A 17,890-nucleotide genomic window follows, 5' to 3' on the forward strand; every position below is an offset into this window, starting at 1 on the left:
GCAGCCCCTGGGGTCGCGCAGGGGCTGCTCACAGGGCAGGTGTGACTGACCTTTCTTGTGTCCAGTGAAATGAATTCTATTTCTAACTATACTCCAACCTGCTAGGAGCTTCCAGTATACATTACCCATGCCTGCAATGTGTTCCAGTCTCAGTAAGCTGTTTTTTATCGTTTTCCTCTTCTCCAGAGGTCTATCACAAGACCCATATGTCAGGGCTGGAGCAATAGCACAGCGGGTAGGGCGTTTGCCTTGCACACGGCCAACCCAGGTTCGATTCCCAGCATCCCATATGGTCCCCCGAGCACCGCCAGGGGTAATCCCTGAGTGCAGAGCCAGGAGTAACCCCTGAGCATCGCTGGGTGTGACCCCCCAAAAAAGAAAAAACTGGGATTTTGAGGGCTGGAGAGATAGTACAGGGGTACTGTCGGGCTTGGGGAGGTGACTTAAGGGACTGAAGCACATGGTCTCCATTAGGGAGCTCCAGGTTTGCTCCTGGGCAAACCTGGAGCATGTGGCTGTCCCCAGTTTGATACGCACAACATCTGACCCTCCCCACCCGCAAGCATTGCCAAGGGTGACTCCCCCCCTTGAGCACAAAGGTTGGAGTAGCCCCTGAATACTGCCTGGTGTTGCCCCAAAACAGAAAGAAATCGGAGCTTTGAACTCAAGGCCCCAACAACCGTCTGTAGTATATTCTCCAGGATTATCGGAAGGGAGACTTCAAATGTTTCCTGCATGATTTGCTGCAACCAGTTACATAAATTCACAGAAGTTCAAGTGGGATCAACCAAAGGTGTTGGACTCATACCCTAGATTCATGGTGGCTTAGCTGCTGTTCCTTGTGTGGGGATGACTGTTATTTATTCATAGACCATGACTTGTTTTGGGGGGAGGCAAGGAGAGGGGCACACCGGCGGTGTTCAGCGCTCACTCCTGGTGGGCCTCTGGGGAGCCATGGGGGATGACTGGATCAGCTGTGTGCAAGGCAAGCGCCCTGCCTGCTGGCCCATCGCTCCAGCCCCGAAAGGGGTGATTTTAGACATGAAGTGAGACAGCCTTTGGGGGTTCTGTGACTTGGTGGTCCTGCACTTCAGGTTGCACCGTGATTCGGCACTTGCCCAGCCTTGCCAGGCGTCAGCTCCTTGTCTCCAAAGCGAATCTCAGCTGAGGATTGAGTGAAGCTCTAATGAGCGGCCCTGCCCTTAGCAACTGTCTCTTAATGTCACATATTCTCAGAAGAGTGCTGGGCAGGGCCAGCCCACACCCATGGGAGAAAGAGAAAGTGGCTTGTCTGGCCTCCCAGACGCCGACCCCAGACCCCGGTTTCAGGAGGAGGTGGAGACTTGCTCCTGGGAGGCCCGAGTGGAGGCTGTTGACCGGGGGTCTCATGAGAGCATGATGGAACCTTCCAGTCTACATCTGCCTGCCATGGGGACTCGGCAGCTGATGCAAATTCCCAGCAGGCAGAGGAGGAGGACAGCTGTGACACTGGCTCTTGCCAGCTCCAGGGGCCTCAAGCCGCCATCCCGACGCAGATAGAGCAGGGGGCTGGGAGCAGGGCAGCCACTCGTTCATCTGGGCCAGATCTACTTCCCTGACTGTCACGCTCCAGAGATGCCCACCGCAGCGTCAGGCTCTGGCTTCCCTAGGGCTCTGGCCGCCTCCGTCACGCTGCGGCTGTCTACAGGGCAGGAGGGAGCAGCACGTCTCCCGGGACCCTCCAGAGGGAGGAGAGATGGGGGCCTGGAGGGTCCAGCCTGCCCCCTAAGCCAGGTGTGGCCCAAGAAACGGGAAAGAGTGGAGTGGGGGCAGCCGAGGGGTTAGGCTGCTGTGGGGGAGGGATATGTCCCTGAGGGTATGGGGCAGACTCCTGAGTGGGGGCTGAATGGGTCTCCTCCTTATGGGAGCTGAGGCAAGGTGGTCTTAGCCACATGGGTGCCTACTGCAGGGCCTACTGTGCCCCTGTCCCCACCCGTCATGGGACAGCTGCCAACTCCCTCCTGTGGCAACATGCCCAGGCCCACCGCAGCCAGTGAGGAACGGGGGAACCTTCCCCAGCCCAGGCCCCCTGAGCTAAGCCAGAGGCGTCCCCACCTCCTGCAGGTAGCTCCTCCCTGTGCCTGTGGGGACCCAAGTGCTACCGCTTCCTCCCAGTGCCCACAGGGATCTAGTTAGCGGGGCGTCAGGAGACACGGGTTTCGCGGGCCCTCAGCCAGAACCAGCTGGCCTGCTGACCCCTGGACTCCTCAGCCGGGGGCTGCACATCCTCCTGAGTGGCCGGAGCCTGGAGCAGCTCATCCTGATAGGACCAGCTGAGCAGCCCCCTGGGCGCCGGGAACCTACCTCCTGTGCTCTCTTCCTGGCTAAGAGCCAGCTGTGAAGGTGGGGTGGCGGGCTGCAGTCCCAGCCACAGGTCCAGGCCCAGAGGTTGTCTAGGAATGATGGCAGCCAGCGGGATGGACCCCGGAACTTCAGGGGTTCCGGGGCTCCCTGAGGGGCACTGAGCTGCAGCACCTGGAGTTCCAGGACAGTGGGCTGGAGCCGGCTGCCACCTGGCTCGGCTCAGCGGCAGGCAGGAAGCTGGGCGCCGTGTGAGGCAGTCTTGTCTGCTTTATTTAATCACTGTGAGGTATAGTTACAAAGTTGTTCACGATAGGATTTCAGTCATACAGTGTTCCTGCCCTCATCCCTCCACCCCGGCACATTCCCCCCTCCCTTCTTTTTGGGCATTAGGTTTGTAATACAGGTATTCAAAGATTATCATGTATATCACTTTACCTCCTGTCCGCGCTCCGTTCTTATGCAGAGTGATCATTTCCAACTATTATTGCCGCAGTGGTTCCTTCTCTGTCCTAACTGCTCTCCCCCACTTGTGGCAAGCTTCCAACCAGGGACCGGTCCTCCTGGCCCTCATTTCTACTGTCTTTGAGTATTCATTCATCCACTTGAGGCATTTGCATGCGGTCAGCTTGGCCAATCTGCCATGCCCTGGGCCAGGCTGCCTGGCCACGGTGGCTACTGTACTGACTGTCATGGGCAGGTCCCGGGCTGTGGTCACGAACGATAGAACTGCAGATGGGACTTGAGAGCTGGGGGCCCTCTGGAGAGGTGGAGGGGTGCTGCCAAGAGGATTCAAGCAGCTGGAAGAGCAGATGGTGCCATGAAAAAGGAAAAGGAATGTTCCTCAGGAGTCTGAGGGCTCAAACCTCCTGAAGTGGTGAAAGAAACTGGGGGAGGGGAAAGGTGACAGTTCCGGACTCAAGCCCCCTCCTCAACATCCCACTGAAGAGGGTGTTGATAAAGGTTCAGGAGAAGCCCTGAGGGAACAGGCTGGACCCCCTCCCCCCCAGCCTTCCCTCACCCTGATCAGTCTGTAGGGTTTTTTTTTTTTTCTCGAGGTTGAGACTAGATTAGGAGAGGGAAATTAAACCAATAGGAAAAAGAATTCTCTGTGTGTGGGGGGGGGGAGGAAATAGTACATGCTGTGGTCACTGAGGGGCAGGTAGAGGTAGGAACTTTGATCTTTTCTTAGGCAAACACTTTTTTCTCTTGCTTTCCTTTGCCTTTTACTGTTGCACACTGGATCATGATGCCAAGAGGCCTGACATCTGCAGTGCAACTGGGGTGTGGGGTGATGCCAGGGATGGAACTGAGAGCCTCTCATCCCAGGACAGGCATTCCCACCACTGAACTGCACCCTTCCCTGTACTCCAGTAATGAAATAATTTTTTGAAGGCGGGGGTCACACCTAGTGGTTGTCAGGAGAGACTCACGGGGTGGTGTTTTAGGGTTGCTCCCAGCAGCGCTCACTAGGAATACTGCAGTGGCGAGTAATCTGGTGAGCAGAGCATCTCCCGCACCCTCTTAGGCATCTTTAATCCTCCTGCCTGGAGATTTCCTCAATCCCAGCCTACCTGCACAGTCGCAGCCCCTAGTTTACTTCTATGTGGGTATATCCTCTCACTTTCTAGCCAGAGGTGCTTTGGGGGGCAGGGGGTGTACACCCGGCGATGCTCAGAAATTGCTCCTGGCTCTGCACTGAGGAACTACCTCTGGCGGTGCTCGGGGGACCCTATGAGGTGCTGCAGATAGAACTCGGGCTGGCCGCCTGCAAGGCAAGAGCTCTACCCACTGTACTATCGCTCTGGCCCCAGGACTACTTATTTGGGGGAGGGGGTGTCAGAGGGAGTCTGTGCTGTGCTCAGGGATCACTCCTGGCAGGGATGGGGGGGACCCTACGTGGTGCCGCGGATCGGACGCGGGTCGGAGGCGTGCAAGGCAGGCGCCCGAGCCGGGTACCGTTTCCCCTGCCCCCGCAGCCACCGCGCGGGGCGCCGCGTCCGGAACCGGAGCGCGGGAGCGCGGATTCCCGACGGAAGCGGCGGGGCGGGGACCCGGGCCCGGAAGTTGCGTGCGTGCGGGCGGGGGCGCGAGGCCGCCGCGGGCTGCCGTTCCCCGAGATGGCGTCCAAGGTGGGCTCGCGACGGTGGATGCTGCAGCTGCTCATGCAGGCGGGCGCGGCGCTGCTCACGCGCTGCCCGTTCTGGGACTGCTTCAGCCAGCTCATGCTGTACGCCGAGCGGGCCGAGGCGCGCCGGTGAGCGGGCGCGGGGGCCCCGGCGGGGGCGGGGGCGGGGGCGGGGGGTCCCGCCCGGCTTCATCCCGCCCGCGTGGCTTCTCCCCGCCCCGCTCGCAGGAAGCCCGACATCCCGGTGCCCTACCTGTACTTCGACATCGGGGCGGCCGTGCTGTGCGCCAGCTTCATGTCCTTCGGGGTGAAGCGGCGCTGGTTCGCGCTCGGGGCCGCCCTGCAGCTGGCCATCAGCACCTACGCCGCCTACGTCGGGGGCTACGTCCACTACGGGGACTGGCTGAAGGTGAGCGCCCTGGGGGTCCTGGCGGCCGCTGCGTCCGCGGGATGGGGAGCCGGGCCTCAGGGAGAGGAGTGCCGACCCGGCCTGGGAAGAGGACCCCGGGCCGCCTCTCTTGGGGAGTGTGAAAGCGGGCCTGGAGATGAAACAGACATCAAAGGGGGTCCGCAGTTAGCCTTGCCGTGGGGCCCAGATCCCTGGGCACCGTGGGCTTCGCGATCCCAGACTCGGGGCTGCGCCGCCCGTGTGACTTTTCATGCAGCGTCTTAAACCCATATGTGCCCGACTCTGTGTTGGCCGTTGAGTGCTTGGAACTCAGTCCATGCCCCTGTGGGTCTATCCGGGAGACAGGTATGGTGCAAGTGCAGGGTACAATATGCTTCGTGGGGGACCTGGGGCTGGAACCTATCGCAAACCTGTGAATGCAGAGCGGGGACCTTGTTCTTTGGTTCTGCCGTTTGCTTCCTATAGGACCGTGGACAGATTTTCTAATATCTCTGGCCGGCAGTCTCTTTTTCTTCATTGTGTGTGTGTGTGTGTGTGTGTGTGTGTGTGTGTGTGTGTGTGTGTGTGTGTCTGGCCGGCAGTCTTTTTCTTCATTCTGTGTGTGTGTGTGTGTGTGTGTGTGTTTGTGTGTGTGTCTGGCCGGCAGTCTCTTTTTCTTCATTCTGTGTGTGTGTGTGTGTGTGTGTGTGTGTGTGTGTGTCTGGCCGGCAGTCTTTTTCTTCATTCTGTGTGTGTGTGTGTGTGTGTGTGTGTCTGGCCGGCAATCTTTTTCTTCATTCTGTGTGTGTTGGTGTGTGTGTGTGTGTGTGTGTGTGTGTGTGTGTGTGTGTGTGTGTGTAGTGGGGAGGGTAAGGGGCAATGCTTGAGGGATCCTGGAGTGCCTGGGATTGAAGCTGGAATGTATAGCTTACATCCGAGCCAGCTGAGCTTTCCATCTTTATGGGGTGGGGTGGCGGGTCATCTCTCCAGGGGCGCTCAGAGGGCCTCGGTGCACCAGGCGGGGCAGTTTAGGTCTCGGTGCAGTGATGTAGTGCTGCCTGGGCCCAGCGCATTGGACCAGTGGCAGAGCAATGTGGGGGATCCCGCCCCAGGGCCTCCCACTGGGAAAGCCTGTGCTGGGGCCCCCTGATTTGTCTCCCTGGCCCGTGCCTGCGTCTCATAGACATCTGTCTCGGCTCGAAGCCCCGTCCCTGGGAATGGGCTTCTCGGAGGGGATGGGATGTGAGCAGCCCAGCCAGGAGCAGGCGCTGGCGGCCGGCCCTGATGGGGTCCCTTCTGCCTCGGTAGGTCCGCATGTACTCACGCACCGTAGCCATCATCGGTGGCTTCCTGGTGCTGGCCAGCGGCGCCGGGGAGTTGTACCGCCGGAAGCCCCGTAGCCGCTCGCTGCAGTCCACGGGCCAGGTGTTCCTGGGCATCTACCTCATCTGCGTGGTAGGTTGGGGGACCCCCGGCAGCAACCCTTGCCTGGGAGGGCACTGAGCTGGGGCTGGCAGGACACGGGGGAGGTGGGCAAGACCAGCTTGCGTGCATTTCTCGATCTCCTGGTTATGGGCCCCCGAGGAAGAGTTAAGGTGGCCATTATTTGGTCCCCAGCCCAAAGGCCAGGAGAACACGAGGGAGTGGTTCTCACGGCTCCCGCCCTCAGCGGACCGTAAGGAGCCACGGGAGAGGGCTGGCGGTTCGGGCCCCTGCCAGGACTCTGCTCCATGGGGCGCGTGGGGGCTGCCCCTCCTATTCCTGCGGGAGACCTTGTCCCCCCCGTCGGGCAGAGAGCCTCAGTGAGTTACCGGGCACCGTCTCCATGTCGAGTCTGTATTCAGAGGCGGGGCCCCCTCTCTGACCGCAGGCACACCTCCTCTCTCTGAGCCCCCAGATCGCGACCTCCTGGAGTGCCCTAGCCCAGCTTTCCAGAGCCCTGAGTCTGAGGGGGTCAGAGGTTGTCTGGAGAGGAGCTCCCTGGTGGGTGCTGTGTTCGGGGGCGCTGCCCAGCACGGCTCCCAAACCCTGAGCTGCTGTTTCTAGGCCTACTCGCTGCAGCACAGCAAGGAGGACCGGCTGGCGTATCTGAACCACCTCCCCGGCGGGGAGCTGACGATCCAGCTCTTCTTTGTGCTCTACGGCATCCTGGCCCTGGCTTTCCTCTCGGGCTACTACGTGACCCTGGCCGCCCAGATCCTCGCCATCCTGCTGCCCCCGGTCATGCTGCTCATCGATGGCAACGTCGCCTACTGGCACAACACGCGGCGTGTGGAGTTTTGGAATCAGATGAAGCTCCTGGGAGAGAATGTGGGCATCTTCGGGGCCGCTGTCATCCTGGCCACGGATGGCTGAGTGGCAGGGCGGGAGGGCAAGATGGGTTCAGGGAGCCACTCAGGGTCTGTTGTCTGCCTCCTTGCCGGCCCAGTTGCTGGTTATTTATGCTTTGGGGTACTCGTGTATGAGTGAGAGAGAGAGAGAGAGAGAGTGAGAGAGAGAGAGAGAGAGAGAGAGAGAGAGAGAGAGAGAGAGAGAGAGAGAGTGAGAGAGAGAGTGAGAGTGTGTGTGTGTGTGTGTGTGTGTGTGTGTGTGTGTGTGTGTGTGTTGTCTGTCACTACGATGGTGAGAGACAGGGCTCGATCCTCGTTCCTGTGGCCATGGCGGGGTAGGAGCCCTGGTGATGCCTTACAGGTTCTCTCCTGTTAGGAGGAGAGGTACGGCCAGCAGTTCCCCCAAAACTCCTGTTCCTGAGATGGGAGTTAAGGAGTGTGAGAGTGGGGTGCTGAGAGGGAAAAGGAGCATGGAAGACCGGGAAACAGAAGTGCATCCCGGGCACCTCCCCTTTGCACCCGAAGGCGGCACCTGGGCCCTGCAGCGCCCCTTGAAGGCCGCAGCACGGGTGTTTGTGGACTTGTGGCTCAGGCCCGGGAGGAGCAAAGGAGCTGTTGGGGTGTCTCTGCAAGCCACGCGGGTTCTCAGGGTATCAGAAGCAGCCACTGTACTCGCTGCCTCCCACCTCACGAGCAGGGCAGACCTCAGTGTGATCTGGGGTGCGCAGGGGTGGGGCAGCCAGCGGCCAACCTCCCGGCTCCTGCTGTCACCGTTTCCAGCTCTTTGGTTAGCTTGGTGGGGTGAGTGCCCCCCTCCAAACACCAGACCACACAGTCTTCCAAAAATAAACATTTTATATAGATATCTGACCTTGTGCCTTCGTTTTCCCCAGATTGCACGAGGCAGTTGGCTGGGACTGACATTGAACTTAGCAAGATTGTGTCTGGTCAGGTCCCACCTTGGTCCCCCTGTGACTATATGTGTGTGTGTCCTGTTCTCAGAGTCCCCACATTCCTGCTCTCTGAGAATCTCCTCTTCCCTGGAGTCTGGGCCTTTAACCTCACATAGTCCCTCTTGTCACTTGTCAGTTCTCTTAGGTTACTGGAAAACCCTCTTGTGAGGGCAACTAGGAGGAGGGAAGGAACGTGGTCTGCTTGGAGGCTGACGCGAGGAAGTGGAGGCTCGGTGAAAGCGGCTGCTTCTGAGCTGCAGAGCTGGGCTCCAGGTTGCTCCCGTCTGCTGCTGCGGCCCACCTGGGCCCTCCACATCAGCCTGCTCCCAAGGGCAGCTCATGTCACAGCCCCTGGGGTCCCTGCGTGCCTCCCCAGAGAGTAGCCCCAATAGTGAGGGTTGAGAAACGTGAGGACACGTCCTGCTCCCACAAAGACTGAGCTAGAACTCCAGCGAGGCCTCGGAGGAAACAGCCGAAACTGAGCTCTGAGCCTTCCCTGGGAAAGCGGCCGGGGCAGCTGTCTGTGTGGGTGTGGATTGCAGGGCGGGGGCTACTGACGTCCCAAAGAGGGAGATGTCACTGAGCATCTCACTTCCCTCTCAAGCCCTTGGGTCCCCAGCCCTGGGGACCCTGCTCGCAGAGGGGCACTGGCCGTTTCCTCCCAAGTGTGAGCTGACTCTCCGACATGTATTCGGGTTTTAATCAAGGCCCCCTGGAAGGCGGTGAGAGCCCGTGGGATTATCAAAGGAGAGGTGGAATAGCCAGCTGACTGCGAGGGAGCCTTGGGGCCACACAGAGACCCCTGAGGTTTGGCTCTGAGGCCCCTGCCCGCCTCCAGTTCCCTAGACTGGCAGCTGAGGCGGAGAGTCATAGCTTTGGGACACATGTGGGGTCCGGCGGGAGGGGGGTCGCTGCCTACTGGGTTTCCCAGTCTGAGTGCCCGCCTCAGGGCAGAATATAGAATAGGGTTGTCTCCAGATCACTCCGTCTAGCCTGGGGTCGCCTGCAGTCCGCCCCGGCTGGCTGGTGGCGAGGGTCAGCTGCCTGGGTCAGAAGCTGGCTTGCAGAAGGAGTCCGGCAGCCCTTTGGCATGGTTCACCAGCTCATAGGAGTCCCGGATGTCGGCCAGGCCAAACCAGAAGAAGATCCACTGCTTGTTGGAGAAGCTGCCATCGCTGTGCTTGAAGTACCTACAGGAAGAGAACACGGGGGTTCGGGCAGGGCTCACTGGTCACACCGCTCACTTACTGGGGCCTGGGTCTCTCATGGGAAGCAGCCTCAGTTCAGAGAGGTTAGGTGGCTCACCCGAATCACACAGCTAGGAAGGTTAGCATGAGGATGGCCTTGGACCTGTGGCCAGGGGAGGGACCTAGTTCACTTCTTGGTGCCCACAGAGCAGGGGAAGAGATGCGAGGACAGAGAAGGGGATGTCCCGTAGGGTGCCCTGCGAGAGGGAGGCACTGCCACTGGGCTAGCAGGGCAGTGGGGGTGAAGTATGGCTGTGGGCCTCTCGCAGAGTGAGCTCTGTTCCCTGGGGAAGGTGGGGCCACTTGGAGGGTGGTGCAGTGGACAGGGGCTGAAGGCGAGAGGGAGCAGGACCTACCACGGGTTGATGGGGTTGGTGACCCGGGAGCGCCAGAAAAGCGTCTGCAGGTCCCGGCGCAGGCATTCCCACAGCATCTGCCCGGAGCCTTGGCCTTGGCGACTGGAGCTCACCACAAACTTGTCCAGATACGGGGTGCCCCCCAGGACGGGCTCCATGGTCAGGATGGCGGCCGCGTTGTACCTGGCGCCGCCGGGGAGAGGCAGGCTGGCACCTCTTTGGGGCCGAAGCTTCCCGCCTCTGACCCTGGGCCCCTGCTCCCCGGCCCTCCGCGCTCACCCCTCAGAGAAGTAGATGGAATGCAGCCGCGGGCGCAGGGACGCCAGGTAGTCGTCACGGAGCCTCTTGCCAAAGCTGGTGTTCACCAGGGTCACCAGGCGGCGCTGGTCCAGGCTGTCCAGGCTGCGCACTCGCAGCATCCGCTCGGCGTTCTTGAACAGGGTCCCCCGGCCTGCGGTGGGGGTGGAAGAGAAGCGACCCGCTTAGCCCGGGAGCCGGGACGCATCCGTTGTGTGCGGTTCCGGACGGAGCGGGAGTGGGGGTAGGGTGGGGAGGGGGGGCGCGGGTAGCTGGTGGTATAATGACCCTCTTTGATCTCCGCAGTAAAAAGCGAGCCCACTTGGGGCCGGAACTATAGCACAGCGGGTAGGGCACATGCCTTGAGCCCGGTTAACCCGGGTTCCAACCCCGGCGTTCTCTACGGTCCCCTAAGCCCAGCCAGGAGTGAGCCCTGGGCACCGCCGCGTGCGGCCCCAAAAACAAACAAAAGAAGTGGAAAGAAAGGAAAGATGGTCTACAGGGATTTGTGTAATGATTCTCTCAAAGGGATGCTTCTGTGCCTTGAGTCCCGCCCACCGCCTGCAGTCTCGCCTACTTCCCGCCTATCACCTGAAACCCTGTGGCCCCGGCCCCGCCCACCGCTTCAGGCCCGACCCAATCCCCTAGATCCCGTTCGCCCATGGTCCCGCCCACCCGCCCAGACCCCGCCCAACGGATCCTTTCTGCTCACCTTCGGCCCGCCCACCCTTCCCACCTCGTCGCTGATCCCAGGTTTGAGCAAGCCTGGGCTGTGGCATCCATGCCCCATCACCACCCAACGGCTCCTTACTCGCGGGGAGGCCGTTTTTCCTGTCCACACACAAGGACATGCGGAGATCCAGGCCCTGACCAGCGCGCGGCCCTCACCCTTGTTGCTGAAGAGCTCAGTGAGCAGCGAGCTGGCATCGGTGATGACGGCAGAGGCGTGGTGGGGCATGCGGCTGAGTACGTCCACGATGAGCCGTATCTGCTGCCGTTCCTTGGTGCTCATCCACTCGGCATTGGTCACCAGGTCCAGATCACCCGGCAAGTTCACTTTACTAAGGACCTGCCGTCCGGGGCAAGGGGGCGAGTCAAGAATTGATTCTGTGCTCCCAGACCTCTCTCTCCTCGCTCACCCCTTCTTTTCAGGAAAGGTCCCGAAGGGGCACCGCGGGCTGACTGTCCTCTGACACGCTCCATTGCAAAGCAGAGCCCAAAGGTCGCGCAGGCGATGACCCGGAGTAGCAGGGTTGGGGGGGCGAGAGCAGGGGGCGCACCGTGTGACTGCTGTCCCGCAGGCCGCCGCTAGTATTGAGGAAGATGACTTTGGTGGGCTGCAGCGCCTTAGCCAGCGACGCTGTCACCTCCAGCGAGTCGAGGAGCACCGAGCGGCGCGCGGTCGTCTCCCCGATGGGGCACAGGATGGGGATGCTGCCCGACTCCAGGCACCACTGCAGCAGGTCGGTCTCCACGGAGACCACGCCGCCGTAGCTGCGAGCCAGACGAGGTGCTCGTGAGCGCCCCCTCCAGGCTCGCGACCCCCAAGGGAGGACGTCGGGGCAGGCGCGGCGAGCACTAACCTGGCGTGCGGGGCTGGCTCAGCTGCACTCAGCACTGACCCCCCGCCAAAAAAGGGCACGGCAGGGGCGGCGTTGTGCCGCAGGGCGTCCACCAGCACCTTGCAGTTCTGGGCCAGCTGCGCCTTGGCCTCCCAGAAGGAAAGAGAGCCCGAGGGGGCCGTGGGCGTGGGCAGCCCCAGCACCACCAGCGGCTTCATGTCCATGCGCTGCAGGAAGGCCAGCGCGAAGGCCAGGGTGGACACGGCCTCTGGGCGCAGGAGCACCTCTTCCTCAACCTGAGGGCGGGGGCAGGCGTTCAGGAGGCGCGGTGACTGGCTTCCCCCCCGCACCCGCTTTTGCCTCCAGCCTGGTCCTCCTGGGCCGTGGGACCCGCACTGCTCCCAGCGCGGTCCGGCCCCATCTCTGGCCGCTGGCTCCCACCTGCTCGCCCTTTGCCCGTTGGGTCTTGCCATCCCCTTATCTCACACGCCAGTTCCTCCCTCCGCCTCTCCCAGCGACCTTGGACTATGGGACACCTGGGGGGAGGGGAGGGATGACGCAGGCGGCTCCTGCCCGAGTGCCCCGCTTAGCCGTCTGGAATCCCCGGGTGCTCCCGTGGTGGGAGGGGGCCTTCTCGAGACATCACAGCGGACGGGGTCGGAGCCCCCAGACTCCCCCCCCCCCCGGGCCGGGTGCGAGCCTGGGAGAGGCGTCGCCGTGCTCCGTCCCGCGGGCCCTGCTCCGTGGCGCCCGTTCCCGGTCCCACGGCGCCGGGTCCCGAGCGGGTCCCGCCCTGCGCCTGGCCGAGACCGGCCACCGCGACGCTCCGCTCACCTCGATGACGGCGAAGGGCTTGTCGGAGGGGTGGTGGCCGGCCTGGAACTGCGTCAGCCAGTGGCGCGCCTCCCCGGGACTGGCCCCGCACTGGGTCAGGAAGGCCTGGATGTCCCTCTGCACGAGCGAGCGGCCGCCCGCCGGCCCGGGGGACTCCGGGGACACCGCGGGCGCGCGCGGCGGCGTCCACGACGGCTCCTGGACGGCGCGCGAGGGGCCGCCGTCCTCCGCGCCCTCGGCCTCGTCGGGAGCGGGCTGAGCCGGGGCCCGGGCGGTGCTGAGCCTCCGTCCCGGGCTGGCGCCCCGGGCCGCCCGCCGCCGCGCGCTGCCGCTCAGCCTCCGGGGGTCCCCGGCGCTGCGGGGGCCTCGCAGTCCCCCGCCTCCCGCTGCGGTGGCCCTCAGGGCCCCGGCCAAGCGGGCCGTCGCCATAGCAACCAAACGGGCCGGGCCCCCCACGAGTGAGTGTCGGGCGCGCGGGGCTCTGGGGGGCTCTTAACCCGCGCGGGGCGGGGCGGGGCGGGCCCCGGGGCGGGGCGCCGGCTGGGGGCGCGGAGCCACCCGGGGGTGAGTTTGCCCAGGCTCAGGCCGGGGTCGGGGGGCGGCGCCACAGGCTCCCCCGCCCCTGGACCGGACCCGACCCTCCGGGGACCTCAGAGCCGATCTGCAGGGTGCAGGGCCTCCTGGGTCGGCTGTGCAGGTCGCTTCCGGGAGGGGCCCGCTCCGGTCGGGGTTTCCTTGGGGCTCTGATGACCCAAAGGATTCTGACCGGGGCAAGAGAGTTGAGGTGCCTGGAAGCGGGGTGGGGGCCCAAGAAGCGGGGTAGAGTGGCCCCCATGACAGGGCAAGGGAAGTCCTGCTGAGGGAGCCGAGCAGCTGGGAATCGACTCCCGCTGAATTTTGTTCATATTCACAAATCACTTTTTTGGGAGGTGGGGGAAACAGAGTCCAAGCACTGCTCAGAGGTTCCCGGGCTCCTTGCAATTCTCAGCCCAGTGCTTCCCCCCACCCCCACCGAGCCAGGTGACCATGTGACTTCCAGTCATCAGGAACTGGGATTCGAACCTCTGCCCTGAGCTCCCACCCTTTGGGCCTCCAACCCTCCCAGCCTCAAGTCACCTTACTAGGATTCAGGTTTGTCGTTGTTATTGTATCTCTGTGGGGCTGTGGTTAGGTCTGTGACACTTGCCATAAACAGAAGAAAACCTTAAGAATCAAGAATTAGGGGGAGCCGGAGCAATAGGACAGCAACGGACCAGGTCCAATCCCTTGCACTCCATATAGTTCCCCAAACCCTGAGTGCAGAGCCAGGAGCAAGCCCTGAGCACCACCTGACATGCCACCCTGCCAAAAAGAAAATAATAATAATAATAATAGTAATAATAGTAATAAATAATTAGTGCCAGAGACATAGGGCAGTGTATTGGGCCTCCTGAGCACTGCATGCAGGAGGCCTGGGGCCATCTCCAGTACCACTTGGTTCCTGAGCACTGCTGGGAGAGAAACCAGCACAGCCCCAAGGTGAGCCCATGAAAATCTCCAGATATAGCCCCCCAAACCATACACTCACACGCATGCACACAGACACATGCACACGCACACAGAATAAAACATCAAAGAATGAAGGACAGAACAGCTCTTGGCGGCCTGCTGGCCCTCCTGGTGACACAGGACATTGCCGAGTGCGGCTGGACATCAGAGCTGCCCTCCCTGGACCCCGTGACGCTTCCTCCTGGTGCGTCATGGCAGGGGCAGCTGCGTGCCAGGTGCAGGCTGAGCCAAGCGCCTCCCACTTCAGCCCCACGAGCAGCCTGTTACTGTTACCCACTTTTCCTTTTTCTTCTTTTTGGTTTTGGGGCCACGCCTGGGCTTACTCCTGGCTCTGCTCTCAGAGATCAGGAGACTGTAGAGAGTACCAGGGATGGAGCCCGGGTCGGCCGTGTGCCAGGCAGGCGTCCCACCCTCCATCCTCCCGCTCTCTCCTGGTACCCCTTCAAGTGAGGACATGAAGGGTTACTAGCAGTGGAGCTGGACCTTTTTGTGCATGTTTGGGGCTGTCCGGTGGCATGGGGGTGGGGCGGCTACTCACAGCTCAGCACCAGGAAATACAGGAGGCCCTTTGGCAGGGAGGGGGCCCGGGGGTGCTGCCAGCTGTGTCCCCCTCCCGAGGGGAAGGGCTTCGTGCCTTCTGAGAAACCCAGGTTCCCACAGAAGCAAAGTTGGGGGTGGTGTCTGCCCGCCACAAGGTCTCCCCTCTGCCTCTTCCTTCTGCGTCTGCACCCTCACTGACCCCCCTCCCGCAGCCCCTGCGTCCCCAGGTTTGTTTCTTCTCCCCAGCCTCGGGGTGCTTCCGCCCCCACCCCAGTGCTTCCGATCCCCGATCCCCGTCCCAGTGCCCGCTCCCACCCTGTCTGCGGCTGGTTCTTCTCCAGCGGCTGTTCCCTGCGGGTTTCTTCACCCTTTCTGACCCCGCACCCTCCCTGCAGCAGGCCTCCCCGTGAGGCAGGAGCAAAGCTCTGGCCAGGCTGTGCCCCTCAGCCCCGGCAGCTCTCGAGCACTGGAGGGTCCCGAGGCCCTTCTGTCTCATAGGCAGCTCAACCCACTCTTTTGGGCTCCAGCCCAGAGGGCCGTGGCGCCTGCAGCCAATCGCCCAGGGATGCCCCAAGTAGATGATTAACTCCAGGCCCATGACCCAGGGGCCACTGTGTGGCCACCATTTCTCTGGGGACAGGGCCCGCTCTCTGGAGACAAGTGGGGGTGCATGGGGTCAATACCCTCCACACACACACACCGCCAAGACACAGCATCCCTGGGGGTCTGCAACTTCCAGCCTGAATCTTCACTTTGTTTTCCAGAGTCTGTGTTGTCCCGGCCTGGGGCGAGACATCTGGGGGACAGTCCAGCCTTTCATCCCCAGCCCCCCCAAAGCCTCCACCCAGCAAGGGCCTCGGCCCAGCTCTGCAGAAGCTGGTGTGAAGGGCGAGATTTCCTGCCGCTGGTCTTTCTGACTGCCCCTTGGCACGGGTGGGCCAGAGTGACAGTGGCCTGGGTAGGTGAGGGGACAAGATGGGTCACTGACATGCCAGCCACAGCACATTGGGGAGGCAACACGTCGTAGTTGGCAAATGTAGAGACCCACACATCGACTGAGCTGGCCCAGACACAGGTGTGCAGAGACTGGCGTGCAGAGAGACAGGTGTGCAGTGAACTGCAGGATGCACACACAGGTGTGCAGAGAGATGGATGTGTATGGCCTGTGCAGGCTCATTTGCATTAGGAACTGAGCACACTTCCAGAAGCTTCCAGAAGGAGAGGAGGAAGGGAGGAAGGAAGGAAGGAAGGAAGGAAGGAAGGAAGGAAGGAAGGAAGGAAGGAAGGAAGGAAGGGAGGGAGGAAGGAAGGAAGGGAGGGAGGGAGGAAGGAAGGAAGGAAGGAAGGAAGGAAGGAAGGAAGGAAGGAAGGAAGGAAGGAAGGGAGGGAGGGAGGGAGGGAGGAAGGGAGGGAGGAAGGGAGGGAGGGAGGAAGGAAGGAAGGAAGGAAGGAAGGAAGGAAGGAAGGAAGGAAGGGAGGGAGGGAGGGAGGAAGGGAGGGAGGAAGGAAGGAAGGAAGGAAGGAAGGAAGGAAGGAAGGAAGGAAGGAAGGGAGGAAGGAAGGAAGGGAGGAAGGGAGGAAGGAAGGGAGGAAGGAAGGGAGGAAGGAAGGAAGGGAGGAAGGAAGGAAGGAAGGAAGGAAGGAAGGAAGGAAGGGAGGAAGGAAGGAAGGGAGGAAGGAAGGAAGGAAGGGAGGAAGGAAGGAAGGGAGGAAGGAAGGAAGGAAGGGAGGAAGGGAGGGAGGGAGGAAGGGAGAAAGGGAGAAAGGGAGGGAGAAAGGAAGGATGGAAGGAAGGAAGGAAAGAAGGAAGAAGGAAGGAAGGAAGGATGGAAGGAAGGAAGGAAGGAAGGAAGGAAGGAAGGAAGGAAGGAAGGAAGGAAGGAAGGAAGGAAGGAAGGAAGGAGGGAGGGAGGGAGGGAGGGAGGGAGGGAGGGAGGGAGGGAGGGAGGGAGGGAAATGCGTCCGTCTGAGCAAGCAGGAGGCCTAGTTGCACTGGGCGAGAGGGAGAGAGACAAGTGAGCAGCGAGGCAGATTCACCTGTCGCGGGGGCTCAGGCAGGGCTGGAGGTGGAGTCAGGGCCCCCGGTTGGGAGACGCCATTTCCATATCTTGGCAAATTCTGAGAGACCCCATGGGCAGCTCGACATGCATTCTGGGTTTCCAAAGAAAGGGTTGAGTTGAGGGGCTGGGGAGCAGGCCCAGAGGGCTGACGTGGGGGCTGGGGACAGTACAGGGGGTAGGGCGCTTGCCTGGCCTGTGGCTAGCCTGGGTTTGCTCCCCTCTGAGCCTCTACATGGTCCCCGGAGCCTGCCCGGAAGGATCTCTGAGTGCAGAGACAGGAGTAAGCCCTGAGCACTGCTGGATGTGACCCAAAAACCAAAACCCGAGGGGCCGGAGTGCGCACAGCAGGTCGGGCGTTTGCCTTGCATGTGGCCAACCTGGATTCAGTCCCTGGGATACCACGGGGCCTCCCGAGTCCCTCCAGGAGTGATCCCTGAGGCCAGAGCAAAAGTAAACCCTGAGCACTGCTGAGTGTATCTCCCCCCACAAAGACAAAAACAAAACCCCACCAGAAAAAGGACTGACGTGCACGTTTTGCATGAGGGAGTCCCGGGTCCGATCCTCAGCACCGCCCAGTCGCTCAGGATCTGAGTCAGAAGTAACCCTGCTCTCCGACCCAGCACTGGGAGGCCTGAGTGCAGGCAGCCGTGGTGATCCCTGAGCACAGCCAGGGGTCGCCTCCCCCTCCTCTCCCTGCAAAAAAGAGAGGAAACCAAGAGAATCATTGTCTGTGACTTCAATGACAAGTGTCTCGAAGAAGAGGAGGGAGGAAAAGGTGGACGACAGGTCAAGGTGGGTAGGGCTGGGGGAGGGCTCAGAGGGCTGGGCGCAGGCTCCACATGCGGGCTCCCTGCTTCCATCTCTCACCTTGATGCTCTCCCAAGCACTCCTCACTGGGAGCCTGCAATGAGTCCATATCTTTTTTTTTTTTTTTTTTTTTGGCTTTTTGGGTCACACCCGGCGATGCACAGGGATTACTCCTGGCTCTGCACTCAGGAATTACTCCTGGTAGTGCTCAGGGGGATCATATGGGATGCTGGGAATCGAATCCGGGTTGGCTGTATACAAGGCAAACGCCCTACCCGCTGTGCTATCGCACCAGTCCCATATCTTTTTTTTTAAGGGGTGTTTTGGCCACGTCTGGCAATACTCAGGGCTTACTCCTGGCTCTGTGCTCAGAGATCACTCTTTTTTTTTTTTCAATTCTTTTTGGGTCACTTTTTGGTAACCCAGCGATGCTCAGGGGTTACTCCTGGCTCTGCACTCAGGAATTACTCCTGGCAGTACTTGGGGAACTGTATGGGATG

The 17,890-nt window shown here is 61.3% G+C and overlaps 2 protein-coding genes across 2 annotated transcripts; one reads left to right on the forward strand and one right to left on the reverse strand.

Annotated features, from left to right (window-relative positions):
* Window positions 1-4,400: 4,400 nt before the first annotated feature.
* Window positions 4,401-8,051, forward strand: TMEM101 (transmembrane protein 101). The gene is made up of 4 exons (XM_004620990.3): window positions 4,401-4,597; window positions 4,697-4,877; window positions 6,165-6,311; window positions 6,903-8,051. The coding sequence occupies exons 1-4, from the start codon at window positions 4,461-4,463 to the stop codon at window positions 7,209-7,211; spliced, it is 774 nt and encodes a 257-aa protein (XP_004621047.1). The 5' UTR covers window positions 4,401-4,460; the 3' UTR covers window positions 7,212-8,051.
* A 789-nt stretch (window positions 8,052-8,840) lies between these two features.
* Window positions 8,841-12,864, reverse strand: NAGS (N-acetylglutamate synthase). Its single transcript, XM_004620989.2, has 7 exons — window positions 12,436-12,864; window positions 11,623-11,897; window positions 11,320-11,533; window positions 10,928-11,108; window positions 10,022-10,193; window positions 9,743-9,925; window positions 8,841-9,329 (listed from the first exon to the last, which is right to left on the reverse strand). Exons 1-7 carry the CDS (start codon window positions 12,862-12,864, stop codon window positions 9,176-9,178), a joined length of 1,608 nt encoding a protein of 535 aa, XP_004621046.2. The 3' UTR covers window positions 8,841-9,175.
* Window positions 12,865-17,890: the final 5,026 nt, after the last annotated feature.

This window comes from Sorex araneus, chromosome 3, assembly GCF_027595985.1.
Source record: "Sorex araneus isolate mSorAra2 chromosome 3, mSorAra2.pri, whole genome shotgun sequence".
In the NCBI taxonomy this organism is placed as follows: domain Eukaryota; kingdom Metazoa; phylum Chordata; class Mammalia; order Eulipotyphla; family Soricidae; genus Sorex; species Sorex araneus.